Below are 21,154 nucleotides of genomic sequence, written 5' to 3'. Positions count from 1 at the left end.
CAAAAGAGAAACTAGAAAGAAAATTCTAACGAGTATCAGCAGTGTGCACTTACATTAGGGATAATAGGAGGCGTCAATGTCCCCTTCTTCAAGCCCTCCCAGTTAAAGCCCTCAAACCATCTAAAGAACAAACAGCATTACTTCTTAATTTCATAATCATGTTTTACTACACATCAGGAACAGAAATGTATAAATAAGAGGATCATATTAATTCATAGACATGCTTACTTGTGCTTTTGGATGTCTTTGACACCATTTTTCAAGTTTCCCAGTCGTTCAGAAGGATTATCCCTGCAGTAGAAAAAAAAAAATGATGATTCAGCATACAGACCACTTAAATTAATGACTATGAGTTTAAATTATCGCTGGAAACACAGACGCTCACCTGCATAGCTTTTTAATTAGGTTGGCAGCATTTTTGGTAATTTTCTTTGGAAATTCGATCATGTCAATGCCTCTCAGGATGATGTTGTAGGTTTTCATAGGATCAGGGCCAGAGAATGGAGGGCTACATAACAGGCAAATATAGTAGTCTTGAGTAAAACAAGGTTTCTAAATAGCATTTTATTTGTTGTAGATTTTGTTGTTGTTGTTGTTGTGTATGACAACAGATATGCCATCACAGGGAACACTTAAGATATTAGTTTCATGGACATGCCCAGGCTTGTGTGTACCTGCCAGTTAAGAGCTCAAACATGAGGATTCCTAGAGACCAGTAGTCGGCTGAGATGTCGTGGCCCTTGTTCAGAATGATCTCTGGTGCTACATACTCCGGCGTCCCACAGAAGGTCCACGTCTTCTTCCCAAACCCGATCTTCTTGGCAAAGCCAAAGTCAACCTGGGCAACAAAAAAAGAAATTTGAACCATGAAGTTGAATAGGAATTTAAATTCATATCATATCAACTTGGTCCTTTTTTTGTATGAGATCATGTTCAATTTTATGTATAATAATGGAAAAACTGAAAATTGTGTAAGCATTTCAGTATTACAGTTTTCACTTGATTCTTTGGCATGATGGATAGAAAAGCGTTGAGCAGCTGGTTGCAGCTCTGCCAAATGCTACAAACTGGTTTCTCCAGCAGGAGAGTAGGGAATGGCGGCACCCCAAAAAAAACATAATCCGACTTAACCTCAATTATATTATAATCATACTTTTATTTACTGCCAAGATGAACTATGTTTACGTTTCATTTGATCCTTCATTGTAGCATCATAAAAAATATGAGATTTCTCTTGTTTGCAGCATTTCTGACATTCAGTTTCTTTGGGTGATAATCCCTTACTGATCTCTTACCAGTTTGGCATAGCCCCTGTGGTCCAATATAAGGTTCTCTGGTTTGAGGTCTCTGTAGATGATTCCTTTGGAATGCAGGTAGGCGAAGGCCTCCACCACACACGCTGTGTAAAACCTGGTGGTTGAGTCCTCAAATGAACCCCTGGAAACCCAGCAGGACAACAGATACTTGAGGTGTTAGGACTATTACTGTAACTGCAACTCTCATGTTGTAGTACTTACTCTTTGCATCACTAGCATTGACAGAAATATGACACAGCTAATACCATTTAGACTAAATGGTATTAGCTGTGTCATATTTGTGTCAAAATGATTTAGTTATATCTGACCTGGTGAAAAAGAGCTTACCGGTCGCGAAGAATGGTCCACAGCTCTCCTCCTAAACAAGCCTCCATCAACATGTAGAGGTACTTGCTGTCCTTGAATGTTCTATAGAGTCTGAAAACACCAAATAGATGTTATCTCAAACTGCTTTTAAATGAAAAAAATATATGCACAGGACATCTAAATTTAAAATTGTATCTGTATGCATGCTTAGAAATATAATTATTTAATCAACACAAATACAACGCCTAGTTGTATTTGAAGCAATTTTACACCAAAGTACCTATCTTTTAACCATAGTTTATGGTCAGAAATAGAGCCATTTTGATAATACTTCTAGACCTTTATATAGCTATGCATTATATACTGTATACTGTATAGTGTAGCATAAACATAAAAGTAATGTGCCTTCCTATTTTCTTTCAGGGTCAAAAGAAGTGGGAGCCTTTTCCAGCATACACAGAGAAGAAAGCAGGAAAACCACCTTGTTTATATCACCAGAGTATCTTAGGAACATCACAGGTAGACGCCCAAACACTCACATTCATTCTGCCCAATATACTTGATATGCATTTGTGAGAAAACCTTTATTAGCATGACAAAGAATCAGGTCCTTCTGGTTCTGAGGTAATAAAGTACTGATTCTTGTGACATGTACGGCATATACAGTAGATTATTTATATTCAGTGAAGCTGTTCATGCTGTGTACCTAACAATGAAGTCAGAGTGGGCCTCCTGCATAATGAGTTTCTCTGAACGAATGTGCTCCTGCTGTCTTGTGTCGACAATGTGTCGCTTCTTCAGGATCTTCATGGCAAAGGTTTTGTTCTCATCGCTCTTGAGCTGAACCTGCAGTGAGAAGGAAAGAAAGAAATTCAAATAAAAAGGCCGGCCTGCACATTAGCCCGCACAGTTTGTTAGACAATTGTGAAGATGTTACTGTCACAGTGCAGTGCCCCTTACCAGCTCAACACGACCAAAGCCACCAACTCCCAGAGTGTCAATGATGTTAAAGTCAGCCAGGTTGAGATTAAAGAAAAACGCATTCTCTGCTTCATACCTGTGGTGCCGGGAAAATGGGAAAAAAGACAGAATGGGAACAGGATTAGAGATGAGATGAAGGATGATGAAAGAAGAGATAATCCACTTTCAGCAAACTGAGACAAAATATCCGTCTCTCCTTGTGCTCATTTGTTTGCAAATCTTAGAGGATTTAACTCATGGTAATCTATTGAGGATGTTATTGAGGATGTGGAGTGTATAAATGTGAACACATGAACAGGATGTGTTTGAGTTTAGTCCTCTGGTCGACGATTTTGACCTCTCTTTGAACACATACAGTCTGTCCCCATTCTTGATAGGAAAAAGAAAAAGACGGAACGACTGTCACATGAGTTCAGTACTCAGCTGGCTCTGAAGACATGCCTTGACTCTGCCACCGAACACCCCAACATGCCATTGCAGACCTGCACATTTTGGCAGCGCAGATTGTTTCCACGTGTCCATCCCTTATCCCCAGATGCCCCGTGTCTTCTCTGGTTATTGTTTGATCCAGACAGACAGAGTTTCATCAGCTCAGTCTCTGGATCAGTAGGCTTAGGACAGCCTTTTCTGGGTCACTCAGAACAGACAATCAACCTCAACGCAAGGCCTTTTCTTGCACAAAAACAGTACAGCTGTATATGCCAATGACAGACATTTATCAAAAAACACCCCAACAAGGAAGACTTGTTTAGATTAATCCACAGTCTTTCTTCATGGCACAGCAGGGATTAAGTTTATGTACATAAGAGTTAAACAAAGGTAATTTTATGAGTACTGTTCTGGGATAGAATTTGATGAATAAAATGGCAAATGAGACTTACTTCACTCTAAGCTTATGCGGCCATTTGAGATGTGGAAAGAGGATTTTACTCCATCAGATCCACCAGATACGTCAGTTACACTGCGAGCCAGAACAACAGAACATTTTCCCTAAGCTGCATACCACTGGGCACAGTGGGGGCATGTGTTGGCAGGTTACTAAGCCAGAACGCTTCTCAGAAACACATTAGGTTACTAGGACAGCCAGTGTTTTATTTGTATATAAATAGGCCCTATAACTAGCATTTATATTCACAGGTAATCCTTTCATAGATTCACAGGTAATCCTTTCATATTTTTCTCCCCTCCCATCATCTGGAAGGTGGCCCAGAAAACACTCCAAATCCCCAAATGCTCTCTGATTAACAAAAGGATGGAGAGATGTAACCGAGAGTACATGCATTCCTGTGTGTGGGAAGGTATTATTAATAGGTCATGGTGTCCGACACGTGCACATACACAGACTTCTGAGTGCACATAATGAGGGAGGTCTCACAAACTCTGTCAGGATCATTTGACATCATGCAGGTCTTTAGAAAAGGTTTTAAAGTAGTATTATCATTTGGCCAGCAGATAGCAGCGTTGCTCCATTTGAAGTATCGAGGTAAGGAGCAAATACTTGAAGCTGATGAACAATAACTCCAAGCATTTCAAAGCTGAACCAAAAAATGAAGCTATTGTATAAGGTGGCAAGAATCAATCCATATATCTGACGAGCAGACCAAGTGGGACTGGAACCATACCGGACCTTGAATAAAAACTAACACAGAGCTCAGCTACATCCAACACTGTAATGTAACCCTGGTTAGTTATTATAAATATGTGTTTTTTGACATTGTAACTTATTACTATTACATGGCAAATATGTTACTAGCACTGCAATACAAAGTGTTCCTATGCCGGTCAAGTAGCACCCCAGTGGGTGATAATCTGTATCAGTGAACGGATGAGATCATAAAAAATGATGCAATCCCCATGTGTCCAAGTGTGTGTGTGTGTGTGTGTGTGTGTGTGTGTGTGTGTGTGTGTGTGTGTGTGTGTGTGTGTGTGTGTGTGTGTGTGTGTGTGTGCTATTGTCTTCATTTCCTTTGGTCTAGCCTGACTCAAGAGAGAGTAAGGAGGAGAAGACAGCGTCTCTGACCTTAAAGCTGACTCATTAAATGTCACTTTTATTTACCAGTTATTCTGGCTTATTGAACTCCTATACCTGCTCAGACATGGGATGTGCGGAGTCATACTGGGCTCATATTTTCTCATAATTCTTCATTATGCTTGATGAGCCATGATTAGCAGTAAGTGGAAAGTAAAGTATTTATTCTCAATACAGGACATCTGCAAGTGTCATAAACATAGATCTATTAGAGGATAGTTTAAATTACTTATTTAATTGGAGCTCCAGGAAACAGAAGATTTTCTAAATGATTTTTTGCAAGGAATTTTAGGCCTTTATAAGACCGCTGTCAGGGCATGGGGGGTAATAGAGTTTAGGAATGGCATGCAACAAGGTCCCTGACCAGACGCAAACCGGGGACATTGCAGTTTATGGTCAGAGCTGTAAAACACAGGCCACCAAGACACCCCAAAAAAGCTTTAAAGACTTCTGCAACTGTACTTAAGATATGGGAATTTAGATACATTAGCATACATATGGACTCTCATCTCGCCTTCCACTAAACAAAATACTTAAATCTAAGTTTTATGCATGCAGAAATACAAGTAAAACATTTCAACAGAGACGGATGTATTGGTTGTACGTTGTTTAGAATGAAGCTGCTCCGGCAGAGAGAAGCAGCGGCTTGATCAAAAACAATGTGCACATATTGCACATAGCAGGGAGGTAGTCTTTGAAGAAAAGACCTGTCAACCTCACAAAGAGCAGCTGTAGTTTACTGTATAGTTACAGTACTGCTACATGGTGCTTATCCGCTGTGACCAATTAGAGATAGTTTCCATCACAGTGGGATCCTGACTCAAGCTTTCCTCACTAAGAAACAAATGTGCTCTGCTGGGCGGGGAGCGGCAGCAAGAGACGACACACACACACAGTATGCGGGCAGGGAAAGCTACCTTAATCAAGGTGGAAACGACTTCTCTGTGACAGATTTGAGGGAGCAGAGAAAGAGTGGCTTAATTTCAAGAGAAACTTCTGTAGAGAAAAGGGTAGATAATGAGGTTACAATGATGGCCATGATTTGTTGCTCATTTGCATGAAATCAATCTTACTAGCTTATCTACAGACTGCATAGAGAATGCACACTGCAGGTGTCTTTCTATCACACACATTTGCTGGCAATCATTAGCGGTAGTGAGCCATCAAGGGGGACCTGGCCAGCGCTGAATGCAAACCAATGCACTCCATCCCATAACACCCTGCATTGTCTTCTCTCATTCCTAAGTGCCTCTGCCCAACACAATAACTGGTGTTATGTTCTGCTCTTCGCTGACTAAATTCGACTGACTTGCAAAAGATGACTGACACGCTCAGTGGTCAGCTACAAATCCAAAGCATCCAACAGACATCTAGTCTGCTTTGTCACCCGTCTTGTTCTCTCTCTGTCTCTCTTCACTCAGTCCATCTATCAATGTCTTTTTTTTTTCCTTTCTGGGGCGATAAGCTGTTCCTGCTTTCTCACTCTCTGTAATCTGTCATTAACGGGTTCTTGTTTCTCTTCACCTTGACTCGCAACATAGCACAGAGTGAGCGAGGTATCAGATTATGCCAGAAGATGTCCACTTTATTGCCAAGGTCCCTTCTATAGTGCTTCTCTTGTTTCCATAGTGATGATAAATAGAGTACATATTAATTCCTCCAGAAATAGAGGCGGAGGTCATATCCTCTGCTGGCCTGCCACAGGAGTATTGTCTTGTTATATAACAGACCTAAAGGCACAATGCATTAACAGTTGGCAAGTTTACCTAAGAACAATGTTCCAGCTGGTGGGCAGTCAGGATATGGTACAACAATTTCAAGATTTATTGAATGTGGAAATGAATTAGCAAAATTAATTAATGGATTAAAACAAAAGATAAACAAAACAGAAAGCAAGCCAAACCACAAAGCAAAAAGATCTACATGAATAGTGGGTATTTTAATTCATTTGAACATATCAATACATTATAATTGTCTTACTTGGCTTTGGCATCAGCATCCTCATGGCCTTTACTGGACACATCCTCCAAACCTCCAATCAGGTGCTTGAATGAACTGCAATACAGATAGTAAACATTAAAGCAGCAAACGTTTCTGAGACTAATTCATTTGTTCAATCAATAATCTATAATCCAGCCAAAAGCAATGCACATATTCTCCATTTACATTATATAATGAATGCAGGCCAGACCGTCGTAAAAAAAACACTGCCAGTTACTATTAAATATTCATCAGTCTGCTTTTAGAGACAAGCCTGTAAAAATCATTGTAGAACAGATGAGATGACAGAGCTACCCTGATAAGGTGTAAAATAGTGTGATAGCAGATGGGGGAATTTTAGAGACAAAGGGAGGTTGTGCATAACTCTTTTTAATGAATAAATGATAGAATAGAAAATATACTGTGCTGAGTGACAAAAAGTAACCAAGTATTATGATAGTTATCATTTGACATAAAATTCCCATGACAATATTTATGTTATTAGTACTTAAAGTCAGTTAAGTTATTCAACTGAAAGAAACGATCATGTTCTTTTCAGACATTCAAAATAAATGTACAATTGTTAATTCATCATTTTTCTCACTGGATTGCCAGAACTTAATTAAGTATAATTATGATTACAGAGGATATGAAAATGAAAGACATATTACAATGAGATGTTGCGGAATAATAAGCTACATAATATGCTAAATAAAATCCTCCAAAGTTGCACTCGTTGGGAGATCTGGTACATGAAAAATAACATTTTCATTCTCACTTCAATCTCTCTCTTCTCACTCATTTCTCTCTAAAGTATGGCTGCCTATGCAGAAGACTCTAAACATCCTGGAAGAACAACACTGAGACAGTTTTCATGCGAGGCTCATCAAGCTGTCAGCAAGACGATGTAATACATCTGGTGTTTTCTCCTGTTGAAATCATAATGCCTGTAAACTGGGGCTGTTTCAAAGCTGAGCTTTTCTTTAAATGTTTGGCTCCTTACAGTGTCTATTGCCCTGAGCCTGTGACTCCCTGCCATTGGTTTTTATTCTCCTTTCAAACTGTCTCTCTCTCCTTCATTTTCTCTTGCTCAGCTCCTGCAATTGTCCTTATTTGGCACTGTTTTGTTTTTAAGCATTACACATGCAGAAAACGAATAAATGCACTAATAACCTGGAATTTGCACCAATACTGGCTTGGTTGACACAATGACCGATAGTTTTGTGGAATGTGACAGCATTAGCTGCTTGTATGACCAGCAGAGTAAAATGTAGTGATAATCACCTGTGCTGGATGACTCACTCACTATCCCCTCTGCTAGCTTTGAGGATGGCCCATTTGTGCTTACCGTGTTCCCTGAGGCTAGAGTGAGGCCCTGGGTAAGCTGATACCATCTCCTCCCTACGCCTAATCCATCTGTCCCTCTATTCTCAGCACACAACTCGATGCTAGAGACAGAGATGGTCAGAGACTAACCATCCTTAGTTAGAGACCTGAGATAAACGTCTTTGCATCTACATTTTTAAGTACCATAAAACCATTATAAACATTGTATTAAAATGTCAAACCATGTCACTGCAAAGTGAAGCTAAAAATTTGGTTTTGTTCTTCGATAATCTCCTGGCAAACATAAAAAAATAGCCCTTGTTAGTCATTCCTGCACAAATGTAGCATAAATCAAAATCCTTAACTGAAGTTGATTTAAGATGTAAGACACATTCTTTCATGACGTCAAATCTGTTTGTATTGTTTGTATTTAGAAAACATGTACATGAGAATTAGGTGAGTCCTGAACAAATAAATTGAATGAATGAGCAAACTTGAGGTGATGACGTGATTGCCTTTTATGTAGTCTCGCATTGCCAGACCTATCTATCCTATTTATTATGTCTTGTATATTCTGTATGTGTGAAGTGTGACTGATATTTTGCTGCTGTAGCACTGAAATTTCCCAATTTACTATCTATTACTATTAATTATCCAATCTAATCTCCACAGCGCTGCAGAGGAGGATCTTGTTAGTCCACACAGCATTCGGGGATAGGACAAAAATGTGCTCTGGTTTATTGCCATTTCTATAAACCAACAATTGTCTTGTGCGGCGCTCAGCGCCGGACACAATAATGGTGCCTCTGCAAAATAGCCTCGGTAAGGAACTTGTTTTGGTGGAACATGTGCTCATTCGAGAGTTGTTTTAGTCGTGCAACAAAAAACTCAGATTGGACAGATAGTCTAGCTAGCTGTTTTGATTTACCCTGCAGAGATCTGAGGAGCAGTTAACCATAGTCCTCATAAATCCACCGGAGTTTAGAATGCCAACACAATGAAAGCGGAAGGTGCGGGACATCCGGCCGAAAATGAGGGACATCCGGCAGATCTTCTGGTGGTGCTGGAACAATCCCCTAAATGAATCGTCGTTGATTCAGACTAACTTTTATGACTCCCAAACTTTGTGAGCAGACATTCAAACAAGACGCTGTAGGGAAGTGAAGTGAAAGAGAAGCATGATCCTGCAAAGGCACAATCTATTTCTCACCTCACATTTGTTGAATTTTTTTACATTAAATTTATTGGATTATTTAGGATAAAATTGACATTTCCATGAGAACTTTAATGTTTTTTGAAAGTAATGACAACTTAATTTGTGCCATGTTCATAAGGTGGGTTCATGTCTCAGTAAAGGTAGCACTTGTATAACCTGCTCCAAGAAATGTTCCTTGCCTGACCATCATGAGCAAAGCAGCAGATGTGGGCTAGTTTTAGACATCCATTCATTCACTGAGCTCTTGCACCACTTTAATGCGAAAGAAACAAAAGTATCAACAATGTAGAACATTCCTTATGTTATGTGAGGAATAACTTTATTGATACTCACTCTCTATCGATGACTAGACAGGTGACTGCATCTGCTGCAATGACGTTGGCCGTCCTGATGTCCTCCCTAGACAAAAAGATCATACAACACAATCAGGCACGATAGCCAAATTGGCACATTTCATCCACGGTTCACAAACTGTGGCCATTATTAAATCACAATATTATTTATTTTCAATGCTTTACTAGAGCGGTGATGATGGAAACAGTCAAAATGTAACACCTGCATATCAGTTATGTCTTCACTCCATAAATGCCACTGGCACACAATGAAAATATTACTCTAAACAGGCAACACACATCACTTGGCATTACTCTTTATTATATTTGACATCAGGTTCATCTTCCTCTGATGATGATGCTTCTTCAGAGGAGTTGCCCCAACTGCATGAGGCCTCTGAGTCTGTATCCCAAGAATTCATCCTTCACTGTGAAAGATTTTCTGCACAGCGATAAGCTCTAACTCTGAACCAGCGCACTGCCCAGGGCAGCCCTCCAACAAAGACACGTCTGTCGTACTTGTATATAAATCTCCAATCCAAGTGTAGTGTTATCCACTTTGACGCAGAGTAGAATATTACAGACGGGATACTCTTCGGGGGATGTCCCATTAGCAGATTATATTGTGCCCATTTTTTTGAAAAGAAAAAAGATCATACTCTGGATTCATTTAACATTCCAATGTGAGCAAAAAAAAAAAGCTAAAACAGACTTTGCTCTTGATTCGAAAAGAGGTGATTCAATTCAATTTAAGTTCTGACAGTAGCTGGCAATCTGTGTCTGATCTGAACTCACATACGGCAACCTATTTCAATGAGCTGAGGTGACAATTCCTCCTCGTGCTATGTCAACTCCCTTTCCCTCTTCCAAACACACCCCTCCTTGTGCACAAATTCACACACACACACACACACACACACACACACACACACACACACACACACACACACACACACACACACACACACACACACACGCTGCCTCACTCTTTCTGCTGACCCCTTTGAATAAAGGTCACAGCTGGTAGGGGAACAACACATTTTGAAAGGTGAGGACTACAGAGGAGTGGGGAGCAGCGGAGAGGTAGTGTTTGTCAGGGGCAAAGGATATATTAACAGATGACTATTGGGGCTCATTACTCATACAGTATTTCATTCACCTCTGATAAGCTCCTCTGGCCTGCATCCCTGCTCTTAACACAATACTCTGGCAAACACTGCTCCACCTGTTCTTCTGTTTGCCCACAACAGCATTCAATACCATGTACATAAGTACATTTACAGTATTAATAACCAGATTAATGGGTGAAAGAACAACAAATGTCCCAGTTTGGATGAAGACACCTTGTTACACCGGGGTTGTTACTATTGATTAGGTGATCATTTGTTTGGGGAACAAGAGTTGTGATGAGTGATAGTCCGTGGGAATGACTTCTCAATGATCACAGGACTGAGGTGGGAAGAGAAGAGAATAGAAGAGATGTTTTGGGATTTGTGTAAGTCATAAAGGGAAGCACAAGAGACCCTTATAACATAGGTTTAATTTGATGATTATTCAAATATTCAGAAGCTGAATAGGGGGTCAACTTGCTCTGTTAAGGGCTGTTGAGGCACACATGCTTGTACAGTAACGTCCCAGCTGTGAATTTGCAAGTGACAATCTGCCAGCTGTAGAGTCACTTTTCAAATGTATCGCCCCCACTCCTACAAGTAGACTTCTACATTTACCTGCCTCTGTCGAGTTACTTGAACAATCTTTTTAATTCTTGTCATATACTGTAGAGTAGGCATTACTGTAGTTTCTGAGTAACGGACCGCTGACTTTTTTTCAGTGTGTTTCCACCTCTCTTGGTCCTTTGACCTCCTTTAAACTCAAATTCACTTAATCATGGTTATTATTATCTTATATGTAGCTCATATTATGATATTGTTAGGGTGCAGAAACAGTTTTTCTTGTAACGTTTCATTATTTTTATACTTTAAAAAAAAATTAATTTCCCTTCTCTTTCTCCCACATTTTCTTTTGCCCAGTTGGGATAATGATAGGCAATGTTAAAAATTCCATTAAAAAACTTTAAAGAAGAATGTCAAGGATTAAACAATTTAAATAGCTTTTATTCTTATTTTAATATAAAATTTTAGAAGATTATGCATCACCTTTTCTAGATGGTAGATATTTCAACCAAAGGCAACCCATCACAAACACACACAAACATACACACACACACCAGTGTCCTTATTAATGATAATGAGCTACAACTACAGCGACAACAACAATCTGTTACAGAAGTTCATTTGTCTCATAAAAGGAAGTGTACAGTGTTTATGTCATTTACTTTTTACATGAATCATCCTAAAGAGACCTCAAGGGTTTCATATTAGAGAGCAGCTTGTTACACCTGTCCCCGGTTGCTCGACTCGAGGAAAACAACTTACTGTGACATTGCGTTGATACTAGCGATGTTCTATGTGAAACACAATCGCTAAACAATATCTGTCAGACTGATTCCTTTGCATGCTGCTGAGCCTAAACCTAAGACATTCGCCAAAGATGGCTCTGCACTTGTTAATTGCTGCGCAACAAGAAACGCATTGGAAAACAGACATGCACACACACACACACACACACACACACACACAAGCAAACACGCACTAAAAACAGCTGCATGCTGTGTCTGGAATGTCCTTTGGGCTTACACAGGAGGGAGCCTGTGGTGTTGATTTCCAGTAGATAGTTGAAATGAACCTGGTAATTGGACAGTGATCTGGTGTCCCTGGAAGGGGGGGTTATGAAAATAACGCACAGGCTTGGAGGCTGAGAATTGGGCAGTAGCTATGAGCTGTATTGAGGAAAGTAAAGCTGGGGTAAAGCCTGGGGCAAGAACAAGAGGTGGCTGTGGGATACACAGCCAATAATTTGTGCTTTAATTCTGTGACCGAGAGGTATTCAGGTGGGCCTGGATAGTTGTGTCACAGGTTGGTATTAAAGTACTTACTGTAAGTCAATGACTGTGCCAGTGTTTTTTGTGCATCTATTTCCCATTAACTGCAAATTACATTTCTTAATACATTTGTCCTACTCTCCGAGGCAGCCACTTTAGATACGCTTCCTGATTGGTGCATTTGTGTGTTTTTTTCTTTTCCAAGCCCGAACATCCAAGTGTTGCTGCTAAACATTGTTTCAGTCACAAGCTATGGAGTTAGAATAACCAAACAAAGTGTGGAAAAGATAATGTGGAAAGGTTACTCTCAAGTCTCAGATGCCACAAAAACACTAACTGGGAAACCGTGTTTATCATGTATGGAAATTATCTTAGTGGCCTTTAGTGGCAGTGTTTGTATTTATTATTTTCCAGTCTGCAATTGACAGATCATACCGCTAGACTGGTACATTCTTGTGAAATTGTTAGTTATTTTGTGAATTCTGCTGCAGCTCACTCTCAATGCTTAATGCTGTTTTCAGCTCTCCCACCCCTCAATCCCCATTCCCCCTTGGGTTCCAACACCTAAAATACATTATTGGCCATAGGGGAAAGTCTGAAGAAACAGTCCCTATTCATAACTGCATCACAACACAACAATGTTGTTACCAAAATAAAAAAGGGCAACATGGGATTCACTTTGAGAAAGTACTTCTCAAGCAGTCTTAAAAAAGCTTCAAATCTTTGGTAGCAATTTTCATGCCGTGAAGGTATGAACTGAGAGCAGTGGCTGTATAAAATAAGACGTGTCTTAAGTCTAGAAATCTATGGTATGCTTTAGAGCAAAATAAAATGTACAGAGGATGCAGACAGGAACATCCAGCAGCAATGTAAAATATACAGATTTGTAGTTAATAGCAGATGGCAGCCAATGCTTTGACTCGTGGGGGATGAGCTATTAAAAGATTTGAGGTATGAAGTGAAGGGAGATGGGTGATTCTACAAATCATTCAGCGTGTGGTGTTAGCATTTGCTTATTAGCACAAAACACAAAGTACAGCTGAGGCTCATGGGAATGTCATATTTTGTGTGTAGTCATGAAAGTATTTAAAAAACAAATTAAATATTTAATCTAATGATGGCACTAGATGAAAGGTTAACAAACCCAGGATTTTTTTTGCTGTGTCTGAGGTGACAGTGCTAGCCACTGGGCCACCGTGCTGCCATGTGATATGTATTAGGATACTCTGTCATGGAAGGGTAATCCATCCAATAGTTGATAAAAGTTATGGACCGACTGACACTGCCATCCCTTGAGCCATGCTACTGGCATGGCTAAAGCCCTGCAGCATGTTCCTTGTAGCAGTGTGCTAATTCTACTGTTACTGTCGCTGTTTAAACATGACTAACTTTGTTGTGGTGTTACAGTAACTTTCCAGATTTGATAAAAACCCTACTATAAATGAGTAAAAACTGATGTGCAGTGTTAATATCTGATAAACCTTCAAAGTGGACTTCCTAGTTGGTTTAATTTTCTCACCGGCACCTATGGCAACACACCCACACTGAGACAGCCTTTCTCTGTGATTTATCAGAGGGCTACTGTTAGTCTGAGAGTAGTCAGACACCAATCACATTTCTGTCAGTGACATCACACCTTTTTTTTAATAACAGTTGCTCATCCTCTACTGGAACCCACATACACACAAAATACACCCAGGAGAGGAGGTCAGGGCAACACACCGTCTGTTATTTTGATGGATCTACATCTCAACTGAAAGTTTACACTTCACTAGTACAGGAAGAATGTAACATGATATCTATTTCATTGTCTGATTAAATGTTGTTTTGGACCCCAGGAAGACTAGCTGGTCGTCTATAGGTCAGCTAATGGGGATCCTTATAATACAGTTTTTTACAATCCCTTTGGCACTAATTTCAGAACCTTGACGTCATTTTTCAAAACTCTAGACACAAAACTCAAAATGCACATTTTTCAAAACTCTAACACTTTTTTGAATTGCTTGGATACAATACACATAAACCTAAGATCATTTGTTAATTCAACAAAGATCACCTGTTCAATATGACACAACTTAACATCAAAGTACTACTATTTCAAAAAGCAATTCACACATTACATTTTAGATGATTGTCTATTCATTTCATTACAATCATCTAACTATCAATTCATACAACTACTCAAAATGATAAGTAACTGTTGCATTACTCTCAATGCATAGTTGTATGGAAACAGACAAACAATATTCCATGTTTAGATCATGAAAGTTTCAAGATAACAAGATTCATTGTCACCAATTAGCGTGGAGCATGAACCAATTAGACTACATTATCTATGGATGTAAAGTTTCATCATCCTTCTTTACTGTAATGTACTACTGTTTATCAGACACTGTTTCTATGGTCCCATGTACACTACATTATTACATTACATCCATTTATCCAAAGCGACTTACAACTGCTATATATGTCAGAGGTCGCACGCCTCTGGAGCAACTAGGGGTTAAGTGTCTTGCTGGTTGAATAGTTGAAAAGTGGTTGGGAATTGTGGGAATCAAACCCAGATCTCCCACACCAAAAGCATGTGTCATAACCACTGCGCCATCACCACCCACCATGTACCACCTTTCAGACTATTTACTGTATTGACAGTACTGCACTGTATGGATGCAGGCCCTTGGAATTGCTTGTCCAATTCTGCCAACTTGTTACTGATGATTGAGATATATACTTTATATATGCTTTATATATAAAGTACTGTATGTATATATATGTATACATATGTATATGTATATATGTATGTATATATATATAATACTGCTCAGTGTATAATACTGCTCAGCTTCCAGGTATGAATGTGGAACTGTGTGAATGTGACAGGTCGTCGTTGCAAATGCAAATGCAAATGTTCTCAATCAACTTACCTTGATACTGTAAATAAAAGGTAAATACAGTAAATATATATATATATATATATATATATATATATATATATATATATATATATATATATATATATATATATATATACTCATACCACATTGGTCTGTAGTATTCTCTCTACTACTGCAGTACTTTTACAGGGATATATTTATATGTAGTACCATAATGAAACATGTATCACCTATTCTGTACTACAATATTTAATGATTGTACGAACGATGACCCAGTGAAACTATGGGTAGCTTGTGTGTGGGTGATCTAAAGTAACGTTTCAATGGTATTTCACAATAAATTAGTTTTTTGAACCAATGATTGTGCAAGTGCAATATTTCTTTAAAGATATGAATGCACAATGCAATGTTTTGAACATTGGACAGCCTGTGTTACAAGTGATGATCATTTTGAGTTTTGTGTCTAGAGTTTTGAAAAATGACATCAAGGTTCTGAAATTAGTAGCAAAGTGATTGTAAAAAACTGTAAATACAAATACAAATTCCTAAAACATCCACCAACTATACTTGAGTATTCATTAAGGACTAACCCTTTAAAGAAAACATGTAATCTGATATTTCTTTGGCTGCTTTAATGTACACATATGTCACACACCAGCACTCACACAAGCTCGAACAAAACCATCATGGCTAGCAGGACATAACAGACTTTGATTTGTAAATATGTTGTTCTCGCAGATCAAAGGCAACTTCTTCAGATGGACAGAGTAGCCTTTGAGTAGGGGCTATTGAGTTTCATGAGCAAGGACACACACAGTTAACTTCTAATTAGAAAGATGGCCCTGCAGAAGAGCCCTCTGATCAAAAGCCTAGTTCGAAGATGGCCAGCATCTCAATCATTTAAATTTGCGAGACATGCTTGACCATCAAAGATGTAGTTGAATAGGCTTCTCCCACTCAAGACACTCCAAAACAAAAGGCGTTCGTGACAACAGACGATGAACAGCAGATGCCGAGGTGGGGAGAGCACTTTGTTTTAGTGGGATGTAGAAAAAATATGATTTTCTTGATTAAATAAAGCTGCTTTAAAGAGCGTTTCAAAACAGCAAATGTTTTGATGTAACTATATGAATATATTTAAGGATATGTGTGATGTGTTCTTGTGTGTGTGTGTGTGTGTGTGTGTGTGTGTGCAAATAGGTCATCGACAACATGTAGCACAGCTGCTCCTCAATCCATTATGAATGAATACTTTGTCTCATGCTCTCTTTCATCAAACAGCACGTTTCTATGTCTCATTAGTGTAGAAGGATCAAATTTATATTTGGAATAACCTTCTCCTCCCACTGCCAAGAGATCAAGCTTCCCGTGCCTAACATGTTCTGCATGCATATTAATACTTTGTCATCTTTCATATCCTATGGTCATTAGCTTTAAGATATGGGTAAAGCCCAAAGATCTGTGCAATTCCAGCTGTCGCCTGAACATCCCATCTAGCATCTGGAGAGTTCCTTTTGAAAATAACACATAAGCTGGCATTTATTTTTCACAGGATACTGCTTTAGTTCAATTTAAGTGTCTTTTGTGTTTTAAAGTGTTTACTATATGCGTTTGAGGCTTGAAAGCTAATTTAAAGGCTTTCTTTCGCAAACACTTTTTTTTTTCTTCCACAGCATATTTCTCTGTTTCTACCTGACCTCACCCATACACACCGCATTTACAAAAAAAAATTTATCCCTCCCCCCCACCAGGCTCAGAGTACAGTCATGACAAGACAGGACAAACAGCAGGGTAAAAATAAAACTTCAGGGCCCTGGGCTTTGATGCCAGAAGCCATATAAAATATTTTTATTACACTGAAGTGTTCTTTCAGTGAAAGTATTCAAGGGCATCAAATGTTAGCAGTAGCTGTGAATCATTGGATCCCTAAAGTATATACAGCCTGGTCAAACTTGTCTCAGTACATATTCACACCTAGAAATTCCTGGCACAGGCGTACATAGATGTTTGTACTATTCATGCTTGGCTTATGTCTGTGTATTACATGTTTATCTCTATTGACATGAGATGCTGTCTTAGTCAGTTACTATGCTCACATACGTAACACAAATGTTTCATAACAGTCGGTGATAATACATTATTACAGTCAAGGACAGCATTAAGATGTCCTTGATATCAGGATGCGCTGGCAACCAAGACAGGAAGTGAAAAGAAAAGACAAATGAATCTCAAGAGAAAGAGAGAGTATAAAGATAATATTGTCTCACTAAAATGAGTCTCCAGCTGAGAGCATACTATACCACTGTCAAACACAAATAATTAAAATAATATTATTTATATTAATTATAATAATAAATAATTACTTTTCCCCTGTGTTGCTGTGTGCAAAAGATATCACAGACAGGTTGTTGCTTGGTGTGGTTGTGAGGAATCTACACTGTCAGTTGAACATAAACTTTTTTTTCTTTTGATCGGGGCACAAATAGAGCTTGACAAAGAGAAGCATGCCACAGTAAATGTGTGTGCCTTTATTTGTACATTCTGCAAAGGGAGTTGGAGATAAAATAACTGCATATTTAGATATTCATGCTGTTTAAATAATTTTGGCTAGGAATATGATACGTAACCAATCATTTAAAAATGTTTGCTGTTTAAACCTGATCTCAACATATTTTTTCAGTTGCAGAAAAAATCCCATCTGATAAAAAACATTTGGATTTCTATGACAGACACTTTTTCTTTCTGACAAGTTCAAACTTAACAAGTTTTCTTTGGTTCAGAGATGGAATATTTGTGTCACATCTCAAAAGCGTGCCTGGAACAGCTACAGTAAATCAGGCCTGAAGTTGTGCAATGTGTGCACAGCTTTAAGAATTTCCAAACACTTAGCAAGTTATCATGCCTCTCAGGAGAAGTGAGTGATGGAAAAAAAATAAGGACAGATAGGAGCTGGAGGCTGATTGATAGCAAATTAGAAAGGATAGATACATGTTAAGTACAAGAAAGAGGATATTAAAAAAAAGGTTGCAAGTGAAAATTAGAAGAGAAGTAGGTGACAGTGAAGGAGAAAGAAACAGCGGGAGAACAGAAGATTTAAATTGGAAGAGGCAGTGTTATTAGAAACAATCTTACCCTTGCAGCGCTTTCTCTCCAAACCAGTCCCCTTTTCCGAGGCTGCGCAAGTAGACAGGCTCTCCGTTGGGCAAGTCTTCCCTGGTCACATTAACCTGGTGAAAGGACAGAAACCAGGCCAGGCGGAGGAGAGTTAGAGAAGAGAAGAGTAGTGTGACAGGGAGGAAGATGGGATAAAAAGTGAAGAAAGAAGGGGTGATGTATAACAGTACAAAGATGTGTGGCAGGTAAAGGAAAGTACATTTCATTTACACATCATTCCAAAAGAAGGTGGCATGTTTAATCTCTCAAGATGGCAGGTTAATCACACTATTACAAACAGTGGAGAAGACCCGGTGTGACAGATGTCTCTGTGTATGGGTAGTCTATTACAAATAGATGACTGCCATCTCTGGGAGGATCTGGGAGGCGGCACTGACCACTTCATTAGCTAGATGACATGTGAGCGATGGCACTGTGCTGTGCCGGAAGACTTTACAAATCAAAGTAATGGCACTTGAGAAGATTTTAGAGAAAGTGAATGGAGATGGTCGTTTTTGCCTAATGAAGGATCTTGTCTTCATCCATTACTCAGTTCTGCGCAGTGGTTGCAGCTTATCCAGCACCAGCACACTGTAAAGCTGCCAACACCGGCATGACAGCATAATTATTAAAGATCTATTATTATCATGTGAGAGCATGAAAACGCAAAGAGAAGAAGAGGGACTTAGGGAAGGTAAAAGGTGTAGGCCAAAGGCAGATTATGTATGTGTTGTGAGATGCTAAAATTTGGTGTGATGTCCTCTAGACAAAGTGCATCCTCAGTGGTCTAAATGGAGACAAAGTGAGAGCTGTGGGAATAGCCATGCGGAAAGCATTGATAAGGTCAGGAACGCTTGTGTGTGTGTGTGTGTGTGTGTGTGTGTGTGTGTGGGTGTGTGTGTGTGTGTGTGTGTGTGTGTGTGTGTGTGTGTGTGTGTGTGTGTGTGTGTGTGTGTGTGTGTGCGTGCGTGCGTGGGTGCGTGCGTGGGTGTGTGTTTGTGTGTTCATGTCTGCGTCCATGTGTTTATTTGTTTGTGATGTAGTTGTGCCAATCTTCTGAAGTGGTTTGTATCTGTTTGGGGTCAAAGGAGAGTAAAAAAGATGGGATATCTATCTTCATCCTTTACAATGACACTTACATCCTGGACATATGAACTGTTCAAAAATAATGTGAATTTGTTTTACTCACTGGGACTTGAGGGGGAATTTGATGGATATATTTAGTAAGTTCAAATCTTACCGTTTGTGGATTTAAAAGACTGTTAAAACTTTTCATTATTATGTTGTTAACAAAAGTACATACAGTAATGATGATGAGGAAGATGAGGGGCGGTGGAGGAGAAACATGAACAGTGAACGGAGCATCAGGAAAAGGATAAAGAAGATATGGATGACGAGCAGGGAGAAAATTAGGAGGAAGAGTAGCGGCATCAAAACATGTTAACAATACAAGCACATGAAAGACCACCAACAGTGTTGATGTCGGACGGGACAGTGTGTCATCTGCACTCGGGGTGAAAGCCAGTGTTGATGACAGAAAGGTGAAATGAAAGTGACTCCATTCGCCTTCCTAGATGCTCCCAGAGCATCTACAAGAGATGATGACAGAGGCGGCATCTACCTTATCTCAAGATGATTGATGACAGCCATCTTCCACCCAAAAATACTTCCACTTTGCTTCAAAGATAGGTGTCTTTTGCCATGTGTGGCACGATGCTCTGCGTTGTTGATGTTTTGATGATTATTTAGGTGGTAGGCTAGAGGCACTGTTCTCACCTTTCCCTTACTGATGATGAAGAAGGTGTCTCCTCTAGCCCCCTGTCTGATGATGTACTCTCCATCTCCATAATGTGTCTGTCAGAAGAGAAGACCAGAGACGAGAAGTGTTATTCAAGCACACTTTCTTCACACGTTCTTTTCTCTTCTTTTTCACATTGGAATTGAGACCTCTCTCACCAGAGACCAAAAGTACTCTGCAGAGGAAGTAATGCTAAATAAGGTGCAGTGAGATAATAATAACAAAGACATTTTCTTGTTAATACCACAGACAGGTAAGCTGTCCAGTCTGTTTCTCTGCCTTCCACCCACTGCTTGCTTGGATATACCCTGTGACCTTAAACATGAAAGAGCAGGTTAAAAAAAAGAGTGAATAAATGAACACTACTGCATCAGATTTGAAAGCAAATCACACCTACTTTCCAAGAGTAAAATTAGTACAAACATCCATCAATTTTCTATACCAAGTAATCCTGTTCAGGGTTGTGGGTTCCGGAGCCTATCCCAGCATGCATTGGTTAAGCACAACATCTGGACTGGTCACCATGCACAAGGCCAACACACATAGATAGAAATACACTTTCACACACACATTCACTCTTTGCGTTGAAAAATAACCTTTAGTGCCAAATAAGGAATACATTTGCTTCAAGGGTATAGTGAAGTGATTCGTAAGATATAAAGCACAATGGAGTCACTGATAAACCCTGATAAGGACCTCGGGCTAACATGTATCAGTTTTTGTTTTTCATAATGCAAGTCCTGGTAGAATCTTCACTTCCCAGCAAAATACACAATATGCTGCAGCAAGCCTAGACTGAAGACATACCTCACTATCTCTTGTTAGATCATTAGCAGATACCACACTGCAGTTGACATTTGCCAGGTTTCTATTCTCACACCA

The 21,154-nt window shown here is 39.3% G+C and overlaps 1 protein-coding gene across 2 annotated transcripts in view; it reads right to left on the bottom strand.

The window, feature by feature from the left end:
- Positions 1–21,154, bottom strand: part of LOC120548216 (cGMP-dependent protein kinase 1) — an 88,343-nt gene that overhangs the window by 1,973 nt on the left and 65,216 nt on the right. For both annotated transcript variants that reach the window (XM_039784302.1, XM_039784300.1), the window contains exons 6-17: positions 20,251–20,328; positions 18,454–18,548; positions 9,488–9,553; positions 6,613–6,687; positions 2,583–2,679; positions 2,329–2,468; positions 1,644–1,733; positions 1,296–1,437; positions 675–838; positions 386–508; positions 229–291; positions 54–120 (exon numbers count right to left, since the gene is read on the bottom strand). In XM_039784302.1, the coding sequence (XP_039640236.1) occupies positions 54–120; positions 229–291; positions 386–508; positions 675–838; positions 1,296–1,437; positions 1,644–1,733; positions 2,329–2,468; positions 2,583–2,679; positions 6,613–6,687; positions 9,488–9,553; positions 18,454–18,548; positions 20,251–20,328 (1,200 nt within the window). The remainder of the gene's footprint in view (positions 1–53; positions 121–228; positions 292–385; positions 509–674; positions 839–1,295; positions 1,438–1,643; positions 1,734–2,328; positions 2,469–2,582; positions 2,680–6,612; positions 6,688–9,487; positions 9,554–18,453; positions 18,549–20,250; positions 20,329–21,154) is intronic.

The sequence above is a fragment of the Perca fluviatilis genome, chromosome 19 (assembly GCF_010015445.1).
Source record: "Perca fluviatilis chromosome 19, GENO_Pfluv_1.0, whole genome shotgun sequence".
Lineage (NCBI taxonomy): Eukaryota > Metazoa > Chordata > Actinopteri > Perciformes > Percidae > Perca > Perca fluviatilis.
The sequence above is the reverse complement of the archived record's forward strand: the minus strand, read 5'-3'. Positions and strand labels throughout refer to the sequence as shown.